At 40.9% G+C, this 23,281-nt stretch overlaps 2 protein-coding genes across 7 annotated transcripts in view; both read left to right on the top strand.

Moving 5' to 3' along the window:
• Positions 1-7,533, top strand: part of STK10 (serine/threonine kinase 10) — a 91,291-nt gene extending 83,758 nt beyond the window's left edge. For both annotated transcript variants that reach the window (XM_072990240.2, XM_072990242.2), the window contains exons 16-19: positions 1,620-1,808; positions 2,717-2,842; positions 3,322-3,435; positions 3,827-7,533. In XM_072990240.2, the coding sequence (XP_072846341.2) occupies positions 1,620-1,808; positions 2,717-2,842; positions 3,322-3,435; positions 3,827-3,967 (570 nt within the window). In that variant the 3' untranslated portion in view covers positions 3,968-7,533. The remainder of the gene's footprint in view (positions 1-1,619; positions 1,809-2,716; positions 2,843-3,321; positions 3,436-3,826) is intronic.
• A 1,789-nt stretch (positions 7,534-9,322) lies between these two features.
• The window catches only part of SH3PXD2B (SH3 and PX domains 2B), a 182,688-nt gene continuing 168,729 nt past the window's right edge, over positions 9,323-23,281 (top strand). The window contains exon 1 of one of the 5 annotated variants that reach the window (XM_020806936.3): positions 9,323-11,151. Coding sequence is in view for 2 of the 5 variants with exons in the window: in XM_072990233.2 (XP_072846334.2) it covers positions 14,737-14,811 (75 nt within the window). In the remaining 3 variants the exon portion in view is untranslated. Of the gene's footprint in view, positions 11,152-13,892; positions 13,912-14,651; positions 14,812-23,281 lie in introns of those variants that run through there. The other 4 variants (XM_078385786.1, XM_078385785.1, XM_072990233.2 and 1 more) reach the window with 4 other exon arrangements.

Here is a 23,281-nt window from a genome sequence, read left to right as displayed (position 1 = left end):
ATGCAGCTGAAGCTATTTTCCTCATTAGCTCAATACAAAGGAGTAAGCTGAGCTCAGCCTTTAAGCTCAAAGAGAATCCACAGGTATTACTTCCTCCAGCTTGCATGTATATATTTTGGTCTGATATCATGCTGAGACATGTCAGGATGGACAGTTGCTAAGAGCCCACATGAGAGGGAATTGTGGTAGATACTGTTCATTTAGACAAATTAGTCAAGAGAGGCAACCTTATTATCGTGCATGGGAAAAAAGAGGAATGTAATGTGCTGAAGCAATGCAGGGAGATCAGGAGGGTACAAATGTCAACAGAGGGCATGTAGAGTTTTGGATATTACCTATCCAGAATTCTCTTCAGATTTAACATGCAGGGAGAAAGAAAAGAAGCAGGTGTCAAAAACACAGCTATTTGAAAGGGAGTCACATCATTCTTTGAGAAAGAACAACACAAGTGTGACATGTATTAAAGCCATAGGAGCAGGGGGGAAGGGCACTACCATCATCAGCAGTAGCATTTAGAGGAGACACTTAGGAGCAAAATGGAATTTGTTAAAAAGAATAAAAGCCTAGATTTCCAGCAGGTAAACTATAGTGCAGGGGAAGTCTGAATAAAATACTTGATCTCATTCACAACTGCATCTTGTATATACCCTTGAAGAATTGTTTTATTGCTGGCCTTGAGGGTCTCTTCACTGTACCATGTGTATGCTTTATATTACAGGTAGGAGCTGTGTGTATTCAAGGCAATGATTTATTTTCAGTGCTTTTCAGAAAATGACTGGCACGCAGTTACTGTATGGGAGCTGCCTTGTCTGTACACGTTTTTGCCTAGTGACTCAAAACTCCCGGAAGTTTAGCAGTGGTCAAGTTTGCTAAAGGAGGATCTCTGAAACTAATAGGACTCTGTCCTCAAATTTCAGAGAAGTATAGACATGTCTCCGAGGCTTTTACTTCTGACATTTTGCCTTGGCGTTACATAGAACAATGGGCATTTTTTATCATGAGCAAGGTTGAACTATTTATTGTTTTCCCTAGAGCCAACTTGAATCTTTCAGTTTCTATATAGAGATGCAGAAATTTCTTCTGCATTGGGACAGATTTTTATAGAGCAAATTGTAATAATTGTCAGTTGCTTGCCACACACAGATTTTCCAAATGTGACATTTGTAGTGGCCACTAACAACAGTGTTAGGACTTATCTACATGACTGAATCAGTCTGTATGGCACTAAGTAATTTAATCACGATAAACTCTGTATGGCACTATGCTATACGCTAGTGTTCCTTGGCAGATCTTAATTGTGGTTGTTAATTTTAGTTGAATCTTAGGTGTCGTTGTTGTTGTTGTTGTTGTTGTTGTTGTTGTTGTTTCCTGAGGTTATGCCCTTGGAGAGAAACCCTCCCTCCTATGGCAAACCTCAGTTGAACTGGTTGTGGGCTTCGTTTTATTCAGACATATCTTCCCTAGGTTTCTCTACTACTTCTGTTCTTCCAAGTCTATCTGTTGCTCTTGTGATCTGTTGTATAATAATCTTAGACCAACATCCAGAATAAACTTTAAGTGTATCCTGTAGCATTTGCTATGATGACTCATCTTTTCCCCTCTGGACACTGCAATTCCAGGAACGTGAACAAATGCAACGATACAACCAACGGATGGTGGAACAGCTGAAAATACGGCAGCAACAAGAGAAAAATCGTCTCCCAAAAATCCAGAGGAGTGAAGGAAAGACACGCATGGCCATGTATAAGAAGAGTCTCCATATCAACTCCAGTGGAAGTGCCTCAGAACAGAGAGAGAAGATAAAGCAGGTAATGCTTGCCGGAGATTGGGGCAGATAGCAAACTTGTTGTGAGGAGATTATCTCATGGCATTGAAATTTATGCTTTGATGCTAAATAGTGAAATTAGTATCGCCAGAGGATTTCAAACAATGGGAAACTCAAGTGATATTCCTGCAATATGCTTTTATGGATATGGTGTGAAGATCATATCTCTGTTTCTCATTGTTTTGTCCCCTGGGGAACAACTAGGTACAGTGGTGCCTTGCTAGACAGTTACCCCGCATGACAGTTTTTTCGCTAGATATTGACTTTTTGCGATCACTATAGCGATTCACAAAACAGTGATTCCTATGGGGGAATTTCGCTGGACAATGTTTGGTCCCTGCTTCGCAAACCGATTTTCGCTAGACGACGATTTTGACAGCTCCCTCCGCGCTCGCAAAACGGGTGTTTTCGGGACCTAAGCTTCACAAGACAGCGATTTAAACAGCTGATCGGCAGTTCGCAAAGCAGCTTTCCTATGGCCGATCTTCGCTAGACAATGATGATTCTTCCCCGTTGGAATGCATTAAACAGGTTTCAATGCATTCCAATGGAGAAATGCTTTTCGCTAGACAATGATTTCACTAAACAGCGATTTGAGTGGAACGGATTATCATCGTCTAGCGAGGCACCACTGTACAGTGAAATTTAATCTATTGACAGGTCTGTGGTGTTCATAGAAAAAGATATAAAAAGGGTACATGAGTTTGAAGACTCTACTGCTAGTGCAAAAGCTACACTAAGGCAATTTCTGCTAAAATAAATTATTTCCCCCACCCCATGACTCTTAATGTTCTATGTTGTACATGGTGGCATCTGAACACTGTAAGAAGCCTTTAAAAAAAACCCAGAGAAAATGTTCTTACTGAAGTTGCGTGCTTCTTTCTCTTACAGTTTGCACAGCAGGAGGAAAAGAGGCAGAAAGCTGAACGACTACAGCAGCAGCAGAAGCATGAAATGCAGATGAAGGATATGATAGCTCAGTGTGAGAGCAACATGAATGAGCTCCAGCAATTACAGGTAACTACATTGCAAAGTTATGTTTTATAACTGCCAGGGTCAGTCCAAGGGAGGAATACAGCATGCTCCTAGCATAGCCAATAGACAAGATTTCCATCCAGTCTTGAACAATTGGATCCTACGGTCTGGCAGTAAAGCTTGGAACAGAACTAGTGGATAATTCCGGATGGGCATTTTGTATGTTATTATACTTGTTTTCTCCTTCCTTCCTCCAAGGAACATAGGACATAGGGCTGCCCAATTCATTGCTTGCAGTGGTTCTGAATGTTAGTCTGAGAAAAAGTAACTTTCCTAAAGTTACTCAAGAGTTGGACTCTAATCTCCCTAACTGAAATCCAGCCTGTGTCTTAGTTTTGGATTTTCAGTCAAACCATCCAAGATGATAGAGTTGATATCAACCTTCTTTCCTCTTCATAAACTATCTCCTATATTTCTCTCTCTCCCACTTCTTTTCCCCTTCATCTTTTAAATCTATACAGAATGAGAAGTGCCATCTCCTCGTGGAACATGAGACCCAGAAGCTGAAAGCACTGGATGAAAATCACAATCTGAATTTGAAGGATTGGCGGGATAAACTGAGGCCACGAAAAAAGGTGACAGCGAAAGATAAAACCTTGCACATGTTTTGAAATATGGCAGAATTTCAGAATGCAGTTTTGAACTTCTGACAGTTCAGATCAGTTTGCCAAAATATCGTGCCACAAGTTGTATTTCAATAAACCATTTATTACCATCACTAATATCAAATGTTTGAGGCTAGGGATTGAATTAGGAAGAGTCTGTCTCAGTATTTTTGCAAGCCAGTCTGAATTATGTGTTCTTGTTCATGTTTTCTTCACCCAATTTCATTTTGATTTGAGCTGCAATTGCTAAACTGGCAGGGATCCACTTGGCTGAGAGAAGCCAAGTTTTATACAGCTGAAGGATTTCATTTAATTGGACTGAGCATTTCTTTTTAAAAACTGATCTCTTTTTATCTTTCAGGCCTTGGAAGATGAACTAAACCAGAGGAAGCGAGAGCAAGAGATGTTTTTCAAACTCAATGAGGAACCTGATAGTCAGTCTCCAGCATCCCCAAACAAGCATTCAAAATTTGTCCCCTTCAGCTCTGCAGAGACCTCATAACTCTTGAGATTAGTGGGCAGGGCTTGCTTGTAATATACCTGCCTTTATGTGGCGGAAGAAAGACAGCACAGGACTTCCAGGGTTCCCTTTCCTTCGGTGACAGTTTTGATCTGCATATCCTGTTCAGAGATGACTGGCATGACAGGAGGTCAAGTGTGCTGTGCTTGAGATGAGACTGATTGATACTAAGTTGGCCCTGGCAGGTGCTAACTAATTGCACTAGGAGATCTGTGACTGAGCTTGAAGTTGGAGGCTTATCGGCAGCATTCATGCTGTTTGCTTAGCCGTGTGGCCACTTTCTCTTTTTTATTCGTGTGGAACAGATAAGCCTTAGGAAGTGAACAAATACTCACTGGCTGTTATGTGCTGTTAAACATGCCTGTTTCAAACTCACCTCTTAGGACCAGCTGAGTCAGTGGTTTCGTTTAACATCACGATCTTTGCCTCACTGGTTGAGTTGGCCACTTCAAAGGGCAAGAGGCTGAACTGTGACAGTCGTACCAAAGACATTGGAAAAATTACTTGCCTTTTTTAAAAAAAATGTGCATCTGTCTCTATCAATGACGCCAAGGACAACTTGTCCTCCTTCCCCTCGAAACTCATCCATTCCTCATCTGCTTTTGAACGGGGCCCCAGCATTTGTCATGGTCACTTTGGACACAACTCTCCTGGTGTGGGGTAGAGAGGTACCAAAACACTGCCGTGAATGTTTTCCTTCAAAACCAATCCTGAGCAAAACGCTGACAAATGAAGCAGAGGCTTGTAGTCCAGCTTGGAGCAACGGATTTTCCACCACTGCCAAGGCTGCGCATGCTTAGGGACTGTAGATATTGCTGTCCATTTTGAAGATGTTTTGGATTAACACACTTGCACCAAAGAAATGATTTTAAACGAATAAGTCCAGCACACAGATCAAATCTGAAAGGGATGGGGAAGAGCAACATCCAACCAACTAAGAAGTAGCTTCCTATTTTTGCTTGTTGTAAAGAATTGCCAAGATGAGTGATAGGTGCTGATATTCTCTTGCAGGCATGGCTTGGCACTCTGGAAAAAAGGGAGCATCCTGACCCTTCTCTGCTCCTCACAGCAATCTGATATGGATTGTATTCCTTTTCAGTTGTGGTTCACTGAGTTTCTTTTTCCTGTGGTGATGGGCAGAGTGAGTTTGTGAGCTCCTTTCCTCTCCCAGTAGGATAATCTTGGGAAGGACTTGACTCAGGTCATGGCAAGAGCAAATGATTATTCTTTTAACAAACTCAGTAACAAAAAAGGAGGAACAAATGTCTTATGCAGCAAGTTTGCCGCTGGCCTTTCGTTTTGTATCAGCTCATGAATGTAACTCCCATAGTAAAGCAAAGACCATCTTTTGGAGCTTTTTCATCCATTGCTGAAGTATTTGGTGTACTTTGATCAGAAGACAAGGGTTTGATATGACAATCATTTTGTGGTAATTTTAGTCATGTTGTACATCTTTTCTCTGAGTTTGCAGCAAGCTAGAAGGGCCTCCATAAGAGGAGCCACAGATATTAGAATATTAGATAGCAGCTATTTGAAATTGTGAAACTGTACAGTATTTCCTACTCTTTAAGTTTAAGAAAAGCTGTTTTTAACCAAAGAGGTGTGATTTGTCCTACTCCCACTGATTGATTTATTAAAAATATATTTCAGAAGTATTAAAACATACTTCCACTTTAATGGTTGCATTTCCCTATTAGTGAATTATATATTGGTGGTGTGATGCTTTGGACAGGGCAATCCATGCAACCTGGGCAACTAGCCATTTGCAGCCAATGTTTCATTTGGGAATTCACTCAGATGTAAAAGCGAGCACAAGTCCCCACTGTGCCCTTTAAAGCACTACGGTGCACACTTGGCCCCCATGTTCCTTTGATATGCACAACTCAGGATCTTTCCAGCAATAGTTTATTGGCCCTCTGTAGGAAATAATACATTTGTTTTTCCTTCTTGTGTCATCTCCCTATGAAGCAATGTTGTTGATGACATCTGCATAGTTACGTTACCAAAATGAAAATTGAACTCATGAGTAATCTCATATTGAAGTCTCATGGTAATGCTGAATAGAGACCAAGAATCTATTACAAGTATAAGAGCCAGAATCTGATTGAAAGGTCTGTTTAAGGGACTATCAGATTTACGTTCCAGAAAAATATACACCCAGGAAGCACTTCAGAAATGGACATGGGAGTAGACATTTGTGTCTGCAAAGGATGCAGCCTCCTGTGACAATCAGATTTCTGTAGAATTCTGGCCACGAGGCTTCTTTTCTGTGCTCTACATGCCTAGAGAGGTGTGTGTCGCTCTTCCCTTTTCTGTCATCTTGATATAACTGGAAGGCAGAGTGTCCGCAGCAGAGAAGTCTCTGTGTGCAAGTAAGTACCATAGAAGATCACGGCTTGTGCTTCCATGTGGAGTCTACTCGTAAGCAGGAATGTCTCTGCCATAGGCATGTTGCTTTCCATATGAAGAAAGTGACAGGGGACATGCCAGGAGTTCCTCTGTAAGCATGGTGAGTGGATCCATGGAGATAAGAGTACTCCTTATCCTGGCTGGGGAAGACATAAGCCAGAGTTCTGGTTCAGATATAACAGTAAACAAGCTAGGAACAAAAGGTCCATGGCTCATTTAGCCAGTTCTACCCAGAGGAGCCAGACACACCAGCACATTGCTTAATCACCATAAGCCAGGGTCACCAGTTACACCTGGAGCCTGGGCATACTTTAATATGAGCACCAAACCAATGGGTGTGTTAAGAAAAATATACCCAAGAACAAAGTTGATAGATTGTTGTGTTCTTTGAATGTAAAGACATGAGAAACTTTCTCAAAACATAAGTAGTTTCTACTCCAGTTTTTTATGTCCTTTTGAAGGATACATACATACACACATGTACATGCAGTTCCATCTTTCAGTCAAGAAATTCATTTGTAATGTGCCATCAGGCATAATACACATTCACAGTTGCAGTATCTTTCTTGCTTTGCCAGACTTGTCTTGGCTGATACTAAGAGGTGCTGTAACTTCACAGAAGTGCAATATATTTACCTCAGTATTTTCAAGAAAGCTTCTCCCTGTTTTTAAGGCAAGAAAGTGTCAGTTACTCCTTTCAAGTAACATTTTCTAATCTAAGTGAACAATTTTTAAAAAATCTTTTGGAACAAAATTATATATGGATGTTACTGTTTTTAACATGAGAGTAAATAAAGTTTTTGAAAATGATGGCTCTAAATGATTTGTTCTCTTTGGGTAACCACTAACGATATAAGAAAAACATGAGCACTGCGGAAGGCCCCTCCCCCACATGTGTGCCCAACTCCTCTGTGTAACTTGTGTATGGCTTTAGGTCAGCAGTGCTGGCTTGATTTGTATTTGTACATAAACAAAGCTTAAGTGTAATGAAATGTGATACTAGAATCCTGTATATTGGAATTTAAAGTCTCTCCAGAGCTTTCAGGCTCTGAACCAAACAGTTCTTAACATATTCACTGTTACATTTGAGGCCATCTGTACTGAACTGTGTTGATAATAAATGATTAATTCTTGGTGAACAGCGGTCACTTAGTGATCTTTTTCATTCTCTGCAACTGCACACCCAAAAGTAGCTAAATAGTGACACTGTTTGGTAGAGACAAAGAGATGCACTTCCCACCAAATGCCATTCTGTCTCTTAATGTGAATCCTCTTGGTTCTTCACGGTATTTTGATATTATCAATAGGGTAGTGCCAGTAATATGGCATGAACAGAACCATTCCTTTTAGTTGCCCTTGACATAGCTGTAGTGCAGTCACAGAAGCATGCTGGCATCTGGGCCTGACACCCTGAGCTGAAGAACTTTTGTACTATTTATCAATCACATTTATGTCCTGCTTAAAACAGCAGGCATGCCTCCCCTCCGTCTCCATTACACCTTCTCCCCATAATAATCCAGTGAGTTAAATCAGGCTGAGACTTGAACCTGGCTCTCCCTGAAATCCAGACATTGGCTGTAAATGTGAGGAATGGCGTTTTCACATGGAAATTTCTTGGGAGAGATTGTCTTTGCCAAGGAAACTCTGAGCAGGGTTCTCATGTAGTTCCCATAATGCATTGGAATTGTATAGGGGCAGGGGATTATATGGCATCACTTCAACAGATGCAATCTCTTTTTTTTTCTTAACCTTGCTTAGAATGGGTAGAGAATGAATGGCCTTCCAGATGTTGGGCTGTAACTCCCATCCGTTCTAACAACCTAGGCAAGAGTTAAGGGCTGGTGAAAGTCCAGGAGCAGCCGGGGTGGCTGCCACAAACATCACTTTTAATAATGTCCCTGATATAGCAGTGTTCAAATGCATTCTGTGAAAGTTATATGCCTGCCTGCCATTGCTGGAGGTCAAGGTGGACAATATAAGACACTGCTGTATGTCCCAAAAAATTCTTACTGCCACTGACAGAAATTGGCCTTAGGTTCCACTTAATCCTAGTTTTTCTTGAGACATATTTAGTCAACATGTATATTGGCATGTAAAAGGAGGTATTGCTACCAGTTTAGATAATAATCTTTTCGTAGAAACCGAATTGGCAATATGTGGTAGAAATGAAAAGCAAATCTATACGGAGTAGCTGCGTAACAAAGACCTTCAGGTATAGCCACAGTAAAATAACACAGCAAGTAATTTTCCAAAGACAAGTGAGGAGGGACAGGCCAGACATCACAAAACTGGGATATTACAGGCGGAGTTCAATGAGCCCATATTTACGGGAGGAATAAGGGACAGTTTTAACAAACTGAGAAAGAAATGAGAGAGAAAACACTCCTGATGGACCTTGGACAACTGTTTTATGTAATGGTGCCACAAAAATTCATAATTTATCTCTAATTACTGTAGCATGTTTCTTATCAAATGTGTAACAAGGTGACTTCGTTCCAATATATATTTATACTTTAATCATTCAAAGAGTGAGTTCTTGTTGGAATATAAATGTGTGATGCATTTACATTTGCTCTTTTTTACTAAAATACAGTGGGGTCTTGACTTGAGAACTTAATCCGTATTGGAAGGCGGTTCTCAAGTCAAAAAGTCTGTAAGTCAAGTCTTCATTGACCTACAGTGCATTGAAAACCGATTAATCCCGTAACAGGTGGTTTTTGTTCCATTTTGGTTTTTTTCTGGTCTGTAAGTCAATTCTCAGGCTGCAAGTCAAACCTAAATTTTGCGGCCAGAGAAGTCTGTAACTCAAAAAGTCTGTAAGTCAAGCCGTCTGTAAGTCAAGGGTCCACTGTACTTTAAAAGTGAATCTGAAAGAACAAAACAACCAGTCTTTTAATCCAATACTTGTTTATCATTCAGCTAGTTGGCTTGTGTGATTGTTCCAAGAATCACACATTTTAAAAAGCTAGGTTGGATGCTTTATCCTTTTTGGTAAGTTAAAGTGTTGGTTTGATGCTGGGTGACAATGACAAAGATATGGGGGAAATGTTTTCTCATTTTAAGCCACCTGCTGAACCTGCTTCTTATTTTGTGAGTGGATCATAGGGCTGAGTGGTACTGCATGTAGGCTCAGGCAGAAGGTTGGCTGGCTCACCTTTGCTTATATGCTGCATGCCATAAGGTATGAATCTTCAAAAGCATTTCTGGAGGTGGGTGGGAACAAGGTCTCTTTTCGTGGAATATGTGATCCAGTTTCACTTCCACAGGCAAGTGTACCCTCCATGTCTAAGGCCTACTATAGTAAATAAAGCACACATTATGATTAATAGCCAATGAGTGATGTGGATGTGTCATTCATCAGATGATGCACAGCCAGAAAGCTTAAATAACACCATGTGATGCAAGCCATGGTCCCCAGGTACATGTTGGTGACCTCAACAAATGAACACTGAAAGACTTCGAAATCCAATAATAGCAGAGCGCTTTTGTTCTAGTTTAGAGCATTGGACTTAGAAGTCAACAACCAAAGCATTTTTACTATTTCCCTTACCATAGCTGTTCCCCATAAGGAGCCTCGAGATTTAATGGACCAGAACTCCAATGGCACCTAAGCAGCATGGAAGAAGAAGGAGGTGCCCTAGCAATACCTTTTCTTCCAGGCCAAGAAATCCTCTCAGGCTCCATTTTCAATTCCTGAATTCACTTACCGAGCTCTTGGCAAGAGAGGCCAAACTAAGCACACATAAGCCAGTTTCCTGATAGCTGCTTTTTAAACCTCAGTGTTAGACTCACAGTTCTTTTAGTTCTGAAATTAACATCCCCAAATTTAGGGAGGAAGTGAGGGTGCTGAGGTACTAAGGCTAAGGCGTGATGAATCCATACAATACTTTCTGTCCCTTTCTGGCCATGTGTAGTCATTGACTGACTCACCTGCCTTCGGTTTTGTTCCGGAGACCAAACCTCCCCCCCCCCCACCCGAAATATACTAGCAGAATTGGAGGAATGGATGTGGAGATGTGGCAAATGACACTTCTGAAGCGTAAACTTGCTTTTTTAAAAAGACCTGATCTCTGTTTGTGAAGGTGCCAACTTCTATTGGGAGTCATAGGACACAGCTGTACATCCTCATCTAACACACAACCTTCAGGGGACCAGTTCTGCCTCTTCTACAGTTGCTACCTGAGACTGTAAAGGTCTGGATCCACACCATGCACTTCTCCATCACTCCCAGTAGATGGCACCACGATAAAAGGCACGGTGGAGCTCTCCCTCCTTGAGAAGTTTTAATCTTGTCATTACAGGGCTTAAATGCCAGAATGCAAGGTGTTGCCATTTTGAGGAATTTACCTAAGTGGGTTACTCTTGACTTGGAGAGCTGAACAGGACACAGCAAGCAAGTGGAGAAAGTTTCCTGGGCTTCTCTGGTCTCACTTGTTTCGCATGGGGATGTTACCATATTTGCCTTGTCCTAACTCTGCACTGTGACATCATCCTAGACTCTTGAAAGCCCTGCATTATGAAGTCACCGCTGATGTCAGTGCAGTCCTTCAGTAATGGATGAAACTCCCAGTAGGTAGGTGCTCCTGAGTCTTGCCACCATTGAAGCTGTTACACTTGAAGCCAGCATACTCTTGATCCCTCCCCCTCAAAACAAAGAAAGAAAACAGAAGAGAAAAGTAAAATAGACAGGAAAATGGACAAGAAAGTTATTGAGAAATATCCAGGCACGAAAAGAACTTCACAAGCCAGAAATTTAAGTAAGTTTTCCTTCATTCTTCAATCCAGGGAGCTGTTTATGTCCAGCAATCCTATAGAAATATGAAGCAGAGCTTGGAAAAGTCACTTTTTCATGCTAGAGGTTGTAGAATTCTCTAATCAGCATGTTAGCTAGAAGATTCAGAGAGAGATTCTTCCAAAATAACTTTTGAAACTCTGATTAAATGAGCAGGGCGTGAGGGTTGCTTGTAATGATCTATTCAAGAAGCTGAGATCTAGTTTCTGAATTCCCAGTCAACATTTTAGTGCTCAGATTCTCTTGGATACCTTCCGAATGACTAAGAGAGTCCCATTTCTATCCAGTTATATGTGATTTGGAGCGATATGTAAAGAAATGTTCCTTTCTGTTAGATATAATCATGTACTTTTTCCATTCAGTTCTCAGAGAGGCCAGTGTGCTAGGTTCCTGTAGTGAAACCAATAAGTTCTAAATCTTTAAGACATATTAAATTCAGTGTGTCATGAACTACTAGCTCATTTTCTCCCTCTTTTTTGCGTTCCACAAGCAGGCAAAGATCTTTCTCATCAGGCAAGCCTTCCCTCAGTAAACCGACTACCTATGTGTGATTCTTAGATACTCTAGATTTCTATGCATTTCTGCTTTTACTGGATTTTTAGTACTACTTGTGTTTTCCATTTTTGTGTTTTCCATTTCTCAGAGTGATTTTTTAAAAAAAATTTATTCTTATTTATCTTTACCTTAATATTGCCTGTTAATGATGTAAGATGCCTCCTTATTCATTGTTCATAGTTTTTAAATATCGTCTTTCAGTGATGTTAACCACTGTTGTAAACTTATTGTTGTCAGCTTTAAATATTATCTTTCATTGTTGTAAGTCGCCATGGGTCCTTTTTCAAGGAGAAAAGTGGGATAAAATGTTTGGTTTGGAGTGGGCACAGAAGGGTGCCATGGCAAACTGCCTGAAAGTGATAGGGAACAAGGAAATACTGTGGCTGGCTGTGGCTGGTAATCAGCCCCATGACAGGTTTTTACAATCATTTATACAGATGGACATTTTAATGGAAAGGAAGCAAAGGTCATCTTTTAGTCTCTGGAAGCCTCTGACAGTTTAGACACCGTGAGGCATTCCAGTGGCAAAGCTATCTTAGTTAATTACATAATAAGTAACGTATTGGGGAGGGATAGCCAGTGCAGTGGCAATTCTAGACAATGTTGTTAGCTTCTTTGTTTATAGGATCACCAATGCCCAAGATTATTTTAGATAATTATGGTTTGTCTGTTGTCTTAAATAAATTATGTTTGATCTGGCAGGGCATCCTAGGACAGGGGGTGGTGAGCTGGCCCCAGAACCTGCCCACTGGTTGAGGCAACAGTGAGGTTGTAGCATAATGGTAGACCATGTGCTTTGTATACAGAAGGATTATTTACTGGAATCTCCAGGCAAGGGATAGGACCAATTCCTATCTGAAATCCTAGAGAGTCAGAGTTGCCAATACTGCACATGGATAGATGGACTAATCTAAGATAAAGCAGTGTGTAAAATTAATTGTATGTTATTTTTTTAAGGGCCAGGTAGGAGAACCCTTATTTTCATACAATTATCATGGCCAGAGTCTATCTACTTGTCATTGTAAATACCACAGACAGGCAATGTATCAATAGGCATTGATGCTTTCCATTGCTGTTGGATTGGGTCAAATGACAAAGAAAAGCTTATTCAAAATAATGAATATTGTGAGGCATGTTAATGCTCAAGTGCTTTTCATTGATCTTAGCCCTTCACTAGGCATCTTGTTAGTTTTCTTGTGTGTGGTGGGCTGTAATAGCTTCATGAGGGGACACAGATCTGCAAGAGAAATTTATTTTAACAAGGGGCTGGGAGACTGGACATGATTAGTTGTGATTAATATCAGAATAAAATGAGGTATTATTGACCTCATGCTAATCATCAGTGCAAGGTGAAAAAACTGCAGAGGTGTGTGTGCGTGTGTGCGTGTGCCCATGAACCTTTTATATATGTATGGTATTAAACTTTACAGGGAGCAGATTTTCCTTATTGTTCAAGTTTCTCTGTTTAAGGTTTATTAGTGCTCCATTAATAGAATAATCTGCCTTAGAAGGCTGTGGACTCTCCAAGGACTAAAACCAGACTTGCCTGCTGCATTTCCCTGTGGCATTTGACAGAAATGAAAATAAATCATTTCCCCCCATCATCAGCAGACATATAAGTTAAATGTCTGTGCATTCAGCAGCTGTGAATTGCTAATACCAGAAATACATCAGAAATGCAGAAGAAATACAGAATATATAAGGGCAGCAGTTGTTTGTTTGTTTTCAAACGTCGGAAGCCATCACCAACCTAGAAGAAATTTATTCCTTTCATAGATTTATAAATATTGTGAAGGAATCCAGAGATAAGCCCTAAATAATAACACCAAAGGGATCATTTATTGTGCCCGGGCCCTAAAGCACCTGACTGGTTCTATCTTAAGGGGCCAGAAGGTGGTGGGAAAGTTGACTTAAGGAACTGGAAGAGAGAAAGACAGGGCGCCATCTGGACTGAGAAAAGATAAGCCCAGAACCTCAAGCACAAAGTTTTATAACAAAGTGAAATTGTAAATTGCCCCGATTCACCTGGGAGAGAGTACAGGCCACATGCTTTCTGGAAAGTATGGTGGAAAACTTAATTTGATTGGCTAAAGAAAGTCCACCAAGAATCCCCAATAGGGTATAAAGTTAGTTTAATTCCTCAATTTAGCAGGACACTCAGATTCTGTTGGTAAGAAAGACATTTTGCACATGTTCAAAACCTTTGCGGTGTTGCTCTGTTAGGTCTCTCAGTGTTCAGCTGAAACTAGGATAGCTTTGTTATATTTCTTGTGTGGGTGATTTTTACACTTACCATCTTTTTTTTACCTGATTTTGCTTTCTAATTTAAATTATTTTGGTTTTTTTTTCCTGTTAGGCCTGTCTCTTTTTTTATTCTGTAAATGAAGTCTGAACAGTTTGCCTGGTACATTTCTTGGTTGTTCTGCCTGGTCCTAAATTCAGTTTCCTTAGGCTGGAACTGGCTATGCTGCGGATCACTGCTATTTTGTACCTACATTTTATTCAGTCTTGCAGTGTTGGTTCTCATCCCACAGGTGCAGTTACTGGTACCGTTCCAAGGCTGGGGAGGGTTCTACTGTTGGTAAATTCCGAACGACTCAGAACCGGTGGAATTTGGCTCTATTCTTACAGGCTATTGCAAATGACTTAGAATAGTGCCTCCCCTGGGATGCCTTCTTGGTGTTTGCATTTTGTAAATGCCTCAAGGAAGAAATCAAACTTTGATCTTTTTGTCCTACCTTGTGAGTCTTAGTAGAAGCTCTGCCTTGACAGCTTAGGAGATTGTTCCCAAATGAACACACCTGCTTAGCTTAGCTGTTGCTCTGACTGGCCTGCTAACTGGTGAGACCTATTAATCTGAAAAGTTGCTTCAGGTGGTGTACCAGAGTTTAAGAATATTCTGTTTTTTTACTGAATTTGATGGGGTTTTTTGGTTGCATCAGTCTTATTATAGATTACTATCAGTGTGAAAGATGTCTTGATGTTATCCTGCTGAATGATCTCTGGAAGGGTAGTGTGTGCAAGCTCTACCCTATGTTCTGATTACTTGCCCTGGAAGGTTTGTCTTAATGTAAGTACAGTATGTGCTCATGCTAATTAGCTTGCTTATTTTGCCCTATCTGTGTTTCCAAAAAGAGGATCACTGATCTACCTGTATAATTTAGCTTGTTCTCTCTCTTCTGTTTTCAAACAAAACATGATTGGATAGGCTGTGTGTGCGCAGGTGTGCATGCATGTGTATTCATATGGGGATCTACTGATTCTAGAGAATCTCCTGGTTTGGGTTGTTGAGTAATGAGCAATGGCAAATGCCTACTTTGCAGAGCTTTTGTTTGTCCTGGAAAATTTCCAGAGAAAGGGCTTTGGCTTCTGGGGCTCAGAGTCATGCCTCTCTATGACAATGGCCAGAATCCGGTTGGTTATTTATACTAGTGTAAGTTTAAATTACAACCATGAATTGCTTATAGTCAACAAGTTCCCACTTGTATTTTTTGTTGCATGCCAACTGCTTTACATGTGTTCAGAAATGCAACTGGCAACTTGTTAACTAGTAACAACTTGCTACCATGATTTACACTACTGCACTAACACCAGCATAAATAACCAAAAGGAGTCTGGCCAATACTGTATAATTTATGTAGAAGGTATGTATTACGTCTTCAGGCTGTAGAAAGCTGACAATGTATTCGCCTAGGCTTTCACGGCTGGTATCGAATGGTTGTTGTGGGTTTTTCAGGCTCTTAGGCCGTGTTCTGAAGGCTGTTCTTCCTAACGTTTCACCATCTCTGTGACTGGCATCTTCAGAGGACAGCACTCTCTCCTCTGAAGATGCCAGCCACAGAGATGGCGAAACATTAGGAAGGACAACCTTCAGAACACGGCCTAAGAGCCCGAAAAACCCACAACAACCACTGACAAGATAACTTGCAAATTTTGAACATAATGGCTTTTTCTTTTTTCTTTCTTCCTTTTTTTCCTTAAATCATTGGTCAGCATTTGTTGTCATTAAGTTGTGTCCGACTCTTCGTGACTCCATGGACCAGAGCACGTCACGCCCTCCTGTCTTCCACTGCTTCCCGGATTTAGGTCAAATTCATGTTGGCAGCTTTCATGATACTGACCAACCATCTTATCCTCTGTCGTCCCCTTCTCCTCTTGCCTTCAAACTTTCCCAACATCAGGGTCTTTTTCAGGGAGTCTCCTCATGAGATGGCCAAAGTATTGGAGCCTCAGCTTCAGGATCTGTCCTTCCAGTGAGCACTCAGGGTTGATTTCCTTTAGAACTGATAGGTTTGTTCTCCTTGCAGTCCAGGGGATTCTCAAGAGCCTCCTCCAGCACCACAATTCAAAGGCATCAATTCTTTGGCGCTCAGCCTTCTTTATGGTCCAGCTCTCACTTCCATACATCACTACAGGAAAAAAACATAGCTTTGACTGTGCGGACCTTTGTCGGCAAGGTGATGTATCTGCTTTTTAAGATGCTGTCGAGGTTTGTCATAACTTTCCTCCCAAGAAGCAGGAGTCTATTAATTTTGCTGCTGTCATCATCTGCAGTGGTCATGGAGCCCAAGAAACTAAAATCTGTCACTGCCTCCATATCTTCCCCTTCTATTTGCCAGGAGGTGATGGGGCCAGTGGCCATTATCTTTTTTTTTTTTTTTTTATGTTGAGCTTCAGACATCACTTTTTGTGCTCTTTCACCCTCATTAAGAGGTTCTTTAATTTCTCCTCACTTTCTGCCATCAGCATGGTATCATCTGCATATCTGAGGCTGTTGATATTTCTTCTGGCAATCTTAATTCCGGCTTGGGATTCCTCCAGTCCAGCCTTCCGCATGATGTATTCTGCTTATAAGTTAAATAAGCAGAGGGACAATATACAGCCTTCTCGTACTCCTTTCCCAATTTTGAACCAATCAGTTGTTCCATCCCCAGTTCTAACTGTTGCTTCCTGTCCCACATATAGGTTTCTCAGGAGATGGATAAGGTGGTCAGGCACTCCCATTTCTTTAAGGACTTGCCATAGTTTGCTGTGGTCCACACAGTCAATGCATAGTCAATGAAGCAGAAGTAGATGTTTTTCTGGAACTCTGTGGCTTTCTCCATAATCCAACGCATGTTAACAATTTGGTCTCGAGTTCCTCTGCCCCTTCGGAATCCCGCTTGTACTTCTGGGAGTTCTCGGTCCACATACAGTATTGCTGAAGCCTACCTTGTAGGATTTTGAGCATAACCTTGCTAGCGTGTGAAATAAGTGCAATTCTACGGTAGTTGGAGCATTCTTTGGCACTGAACTTCTTTGGGACTGGGATGTAGACTGATTTTTTTTTCCAATTCTTTGGCCACTCCTGAGTTTTCCAAACTTGCTGGTATATTGAGTGTAGCACCTTAACAGTGTCATCTTTTAAGATTTTAAATAGTTCCACTGGAATGCCATCACCTCCACTGGCCTTGTTGTTAGCCATGCTTTCTAAGGCCCACTTGACTTCACTCTCCAGGATGTCTGGCTCAAGGTCAGCAGCCACACTATCTGGGTTGTCCGGGACATCCAGATCTTTCTGGTATAATTCCTCTGTGTATTCTTGCCACCTCTTCTTGATATCTTCTGCTTCTGTGAGGTGTCTATCATTTTTGTCCTTTATCATGTCCATCTTTGCACAAAATGTTCCTTTAATATCTCCATTTTTCTTGAACAGATATCTGGTTTTTCCTTTTCTATTCTTTTCCTCTATTTCTTTGCATTGTTCATTTAAGAAGGCCCTCTTGTATCTCCTTATTATTCTTTGGAAGCCGGCATTCAATTTTCTGTAACTTTCCCTATCTCCCTTGCATTTTGTTTTCCTTCTCTTCTCTGCTATTTGTAAGGCCTTGTTGGACAGCCACTTTGCTTTCTTGCATTTCCTTTTCTTTCGGATGGTTTTTATTGTTGCCTCCTGTACAATGTTACGGCCCTCCATCCAGAGTTCTTTAGGCACTCTGTCCAACAAATTTAGTTCCTTAAATCTTTTCTTCAGTTCCACTGTGTATTCATAAAGGATTTGGTTTAGATCATACCTGACTAGCCCAGTGGTTTTTTCTACTTTCTTCAGTTTAAGCTTGAATTTTGCTATAAGAAGCTGATGATCAGAGCCACAATCAGCTCCAGGTCTTGTTTTTGCTGACTGTATAGAGCTTCTCCATCTTTGGCTGCAGAGAATATAGTCAATCTGATTTCGGTATTGCCCATCTGGTGATTTCCATGTGTAGAGTCGCCTCTTGTGTTGTTGGAGAAGAGTTTTTGCGATGACCAGCTTGTTCTCTTGACAAAACTCTATTAGCCTTTGCCCTGCTTTGTTTTGAACGCCAAGGCCAAACCTACCTGTTGTTCCTTCTATCTCTTGACTCCCTACTTTAGCATTCCAGTCTTCTATAATGAGAAGAACATCTTTCTTTGGTGTCAGTTCTAGATGGTGTTGTATGTTTTCATAGAACTGGTCATTTTCAGTCTCCACAGCATGGGTGGTTGGTGCATAAACTTGGATGACTATAATGTTGAAAGGTCTGCCTTGGATTCATATTGAAATCATTTTAGCATTTTCGATATTGTATCCCAGTACAGTGGTGCCCTGCATAACGAGCGATTCATTTAACGATGAATCCGCATAGCAGCGCGTTTTTGCGATAGCAAAAGTGATCACATTGCAATGCTTCTAATGGTAAAACATCGCTTTGCAATGATCGGTAAGCGTTTCACTTACCAATTTTCGCATAGTGATGTTTTTTTAAACAGCTGATCGGCGGTTCCAAAATGGCCGCCGGGTAAAGAAAATGGCTGCCCGCTGTGTTTTTGCGCCCTTTCCTTGCTTACCGGGCAGCGAAAATGGTGGCCGCATGGAGGATCTTCACATAACGATGAGTTTTTCTGCCCATAGGAACGCATTAAACATGTTTTAATGCGTTCCTATGGGCTTTTTTTGCCCCGCATAGCGACGAATCAACATAGTGACGATTTTTTTGGAACGGATTATTGTCGCTATGCAGGGCACCACTGTACAGCTTTTCCCACTCTTTTGTTGACTATGAGGGCTACTCCATTTCTTCTATGGGATTCTTGCCCACAATAGTGGATATGATAATCGTCTGAATTGAATTTGCCCATTCCTGTCCATTTTGGTTCACTGACGCCCAGGATGTCAATGTTTATTCTTGCCATCTCCTGTTTGACCACATCTAGCTTACCAAGATTCATAGATTTTACATTCCAGGTTCCTATGCAGTATTTTTCTTTGCAGCATCAGACTTTCCTTTCACTTCCATGCACATCCGCAGCTGAGCGTCCTTTCAGCTTTGGCCCAACCACTTTATTAACTCTAGAGCTACTTGTACTTGTCTTCCACTCTTCCTCAATAGCATGTTGGACGCCTTATGACCTGAGGGGCTCATCTTCCAGCATCATATCTTTTAGCCTTTTGTTTCTGTCCATGTAGTTTTCTTGGCAAAGTACTGGAATGGCTTGGCAGTTCCTGCTCCAGGTGGATCACATTTAGTCAGAACTCTCCACTATGACCAGTCCGTTTTGTGTGTTTCTTCATGGCATAGCCCATAGCTTCTCTGAATTACTCAAGTCCCTTCACCATGACAAGGCAGCAATTCATGAAGCCACAATTCAGACAGGCTCATATGAATCAATGGACTCACCAAATCCCCGTGATTCAGTGGACCCACTCTAGTACAACTTACTGCCCCTAGATACAGAATTTTGGCTGTAGTTTCATAAGAGTTTTGCATTATTAATGACCATGGTTTTCAATTAGAACAAGAAGAATGATGGTCCAAATGTTTTCAACTTTTCATGCTTTTCTTTGCAATTACTGCTTTATCTTTCAGAAAGATTTGAGAAATGTGGGACTGTAGGTTGAAGCATTCTCAGCCAATATGTTCATAAGGTTCTCTTGTGTTGTGTTGAGGCAGAAATGGTACAATCTCAGAGTGGTATAATTATACCAGATGGGTGGGATATAAATCAAATAAATAAATAAATAAATCTCTTGAAGTTAGACTGGAATGAGGAGTGGGACTGATGTTGCCACCTGAGTTATATAACGTAAGTGTCAGTAAAAGTGGGTCAGGTACTCAAATGCTAATAATGCTAGTCACATTTTAAAAGCACAGGATTGAAGATGGAGAGATAATGCAGGGCTGTAATTGTTGGAGTGAGAGATGGATTTCTTCTTGCATAGGCTGAAATCCTCATGGTGGAGCTGCACAGTTCTAAGTGCCATCACTTATGACATCAGATGTGAATGTTAATCTTTCCCTTGAAGTTTCCTATCCTTTCCCTCAAGTTTCAAGGTTCCCTTGGTATCCCATTCAATCTGGAGACGTCTTTTGGAGCTTTGAGACAGTGAGGAGATTATTTAATATCTGAAAATCACCACTGTCAGTCCCAATTCTGATGGCAGGGATTTTTTCCCCTTCCCCTCCCATTGACATCTGATGATGATGTCATATCCTTTTATGACTACAGAGTTGCACAACAGGATTTTAGCACACCATGTTTGGTCTAATCCTAAAACTGGCTTTACATGTTAGCAGTGACTATCTTCCCATAATTGCTAACCTCAGAAGTGTAGAGTATGCCGGATACCCCACATGGTGGAAAGAAATTATCCTAGTTTCCCTTATAAAATCCAGCATGTAGCTTCTCTTTCACAAAAGGGCATTATGGTTTCACCTAACTATTATTAAAGAGCCTGCTCATACTGCATGGATTTCCAGACCTCTTAAATATAAAGTGTAGTACAGCCTTAACACATTTCATATAACAAAGTTAATTTTATTACAGAGAAGCAGCAGACAAATTTGACAAAATAATATGTTAGGCAGATGACTTTCTCCACTGCTTGATGACAACGTGTGTATATACATCAGAGCTAAATACTTGCAAGTTCTAACATCTTTTACCCGAGACATTTCAGAGGGTCTAAAATAGCTCTGACTGATGACATCCTACTTCTTCAGGCCCCCGAACAGGGTTTTTGTCTTCTGTGCAGCCAAGAGGTAGACTGAGCAGAAAAAGATTTGTCTAAATCTCCAAAATCTTGCCTTGGATAAAGTGTTATACATTTATATCTCTAAATCCCCAGGGCAGCTGGAATGGATGTGTTGCTAATCTGATGATGCCTCTGAGGTGGGTAACTATAGTTTTAATAACAACTATTAACATTTACAGTAGAACTTCCAAGAAGGATAGACCTTCTACTACCCAATACCTCTTGGGAGGGGGGGGATCTTATAAGTTTCATCAGTTTACTACCAAAGTGACAGATGGGATAATATATACAATCCTTTTGTTGGCTACCATTATATCGTTTACTTTTTAAAATATTTGTACAAGTATACAACACGATACAGTGTGTGAGGGGAAAAACATATGAAACGCAAAATAAGAGGACTGAGTTTGCTTTGAAGTTGTGAAATTTTACCTGAGTAGGATGAGGAGAAGAATGGAAAACAAGGTAGAAAGGAAAAGAGGATGGAGAATCGTAAAAGTTGACATTGCTGCCTGTGTGAGACACTGAGGTTGAGCACTCCACTCTGCATTATTATGTCAGAAGCCCCACCTGTGGCGTGCTAAGCAGTACGGTTAGTCCAACGCCCTGAACAGAAGGACCTCAGCTGGGATGGAAGCAACTATGGAGGTGACAGTGAATATGGCACTCCATGAATGTGTTATCGTTGCCACCAGAACAGAGAAAGTCTATTTTTGTAAGTAATGAAGTGAGAGCAATCTGCAGCTGTGTAGTGAATTACACTATTTTGTACTGAGTTGTGTCACTATTGAACAAAAGAGAAGGTACATTTAAGTTGCTGTTAGGACCCAGAATAGATGTTTCTATGGAAATTCAATTACAGTTAAAAACTGTTCTGACACCAAAAACTGAAGTGAAACTAAGCAAGTTCACAGCTAAAGTCTAGTTCCCGCTACAAAATTTTCTTTCATAGGATTTTTCCTGTAAACTACTGTATAGCTATTATGGTGATCTCTATACTGTATGTGAAATATGTGTGATCCTAGTGCAACATTCCTCTGCTCCTCATGGGTGAGGAAGTGAACAAAAAACAGCCAGAGTTCTCTGTGTTTTGCAATGTGAACGTAAGAGATTTGTGAAGGGTAGAAAAATTGCAGGGAGCCTTGTCAAATTAACTCCAGAAATGTATCCCCAAATGTAATACGTAAAAATGCCATCTTTCCAGTAGCAGTGCTCCTAACTCTGTCCATACAATAACATCTAAAGAAGGCTCCACCCAGGGCCAATTCTACTATTAGGCATAGGCAGAGTAAGTCAATTGTCTCAGGCAGCAGTTCCTGGAAGATAATGGTAAATAAATAACCTTGGAACTGCAGAGTTGGAAGGGACCCTATGGATCATCAAGTCCAGCCCCTCTCAAGGAGGCACGGTAGGGAATTGAACTCTCAGCTGCTGGCTCCGCAGCTAGAGACCTAAGCCAATGAGATATTCAGATGGGAACACTTGGGCTGTTCCTCATCAGCTCTCCAGGCATTTGCTTCCTCTGGTCAGCAGAATTGTGTATGCCACATGGCCTGGCAAGAGCTAACAATCTCAGGTTTGGAGGGAAATGGTGTCCATGAAGTTCCAAGCAGCATCTGTATATGGGATGAGGATAGAGGCACCATCTTCTCTCAGTGGAAGAGATCAGACCATCAAGAACGATGATCCTAGCTGAACAGATAGGGAAAGAAAGCAGTTTCCCATATAAAATGCATAATGCCATTAACTGCATCAAATATGAAAGGATGTCAGATAATTCCACATAATCGTTTAAATGAGACCTCTGGGTAGTGTGGGCGGCATATAAATTGAATGAATGAATGAATGAATGAATAAATAAATAAATAAATAAATAAATAAATAAATAAATAAAATGCTATAATTAGTGGATAAAATCCTATTGGTGTAACTTTACATCAGACAACTAGGATGATGTCATCAGTCTGTGCTAGTAATATTTAATTTAATTTAAAGTTTCCTATCACTCCCTCCCTTCAGCACCCAGGGCTCCCTAGGGCACTCTTTTGCCCTGAGGAAGTCTTTGGGAGCCTTGGCATAGGACGGGGGAGGCTTTAATAACTAAAAATTGCCACAGCTGGTTCGACCACTGGGACCCAGGACCATTGACAGTGACCTGGTGTTCTTTTATGGCTTAAAACCTTCTTGCCCCGTGCATCCCAAGGCTACCAAAGGATTCCTCAGGACAAAACAGAGCCCTAGAGAACCTTGGAACTTGAAGGGGTGAATGGGAAGCTTTCAATTGTATTAAATGCAATATTTCCATGATGGACTGATAACATATCCTAGTTGTATGGCATAAAGTTATGCCAATAGGATTGCATCAAGTATTTGGTAAACTAAAATGATGAATTGCAGGCTATCTGACTTCACTTATTCTAGGAATTCTTTACTTTGCTTTTGTTTCAAGTGGCTGCTTTTTTACTAAGGATGCTTGAACAGCAGTCACAAAGAAGGAAAATGTTAGTTG

The sequence above is a fragment of the Pogona vitticeps genome, chromosome 2 (genome assembly GCF_051106095.1).
Source record: "Pogona vitticeps strain Pit_001003342236 chromosome 2, PviZW2.1, whole genome shotgun sequence".
NCBI lineage: Eukaryota > Metazoa > Chordata > Lepidosauria > Squamata > Agamidae > Pogona > Pogona vitticeps.
The sequence above is the reverse complement of the archived record's forward strand: the minus strand, read 5'-3'. Positions and strand labels throughout refer to the sequence as shown.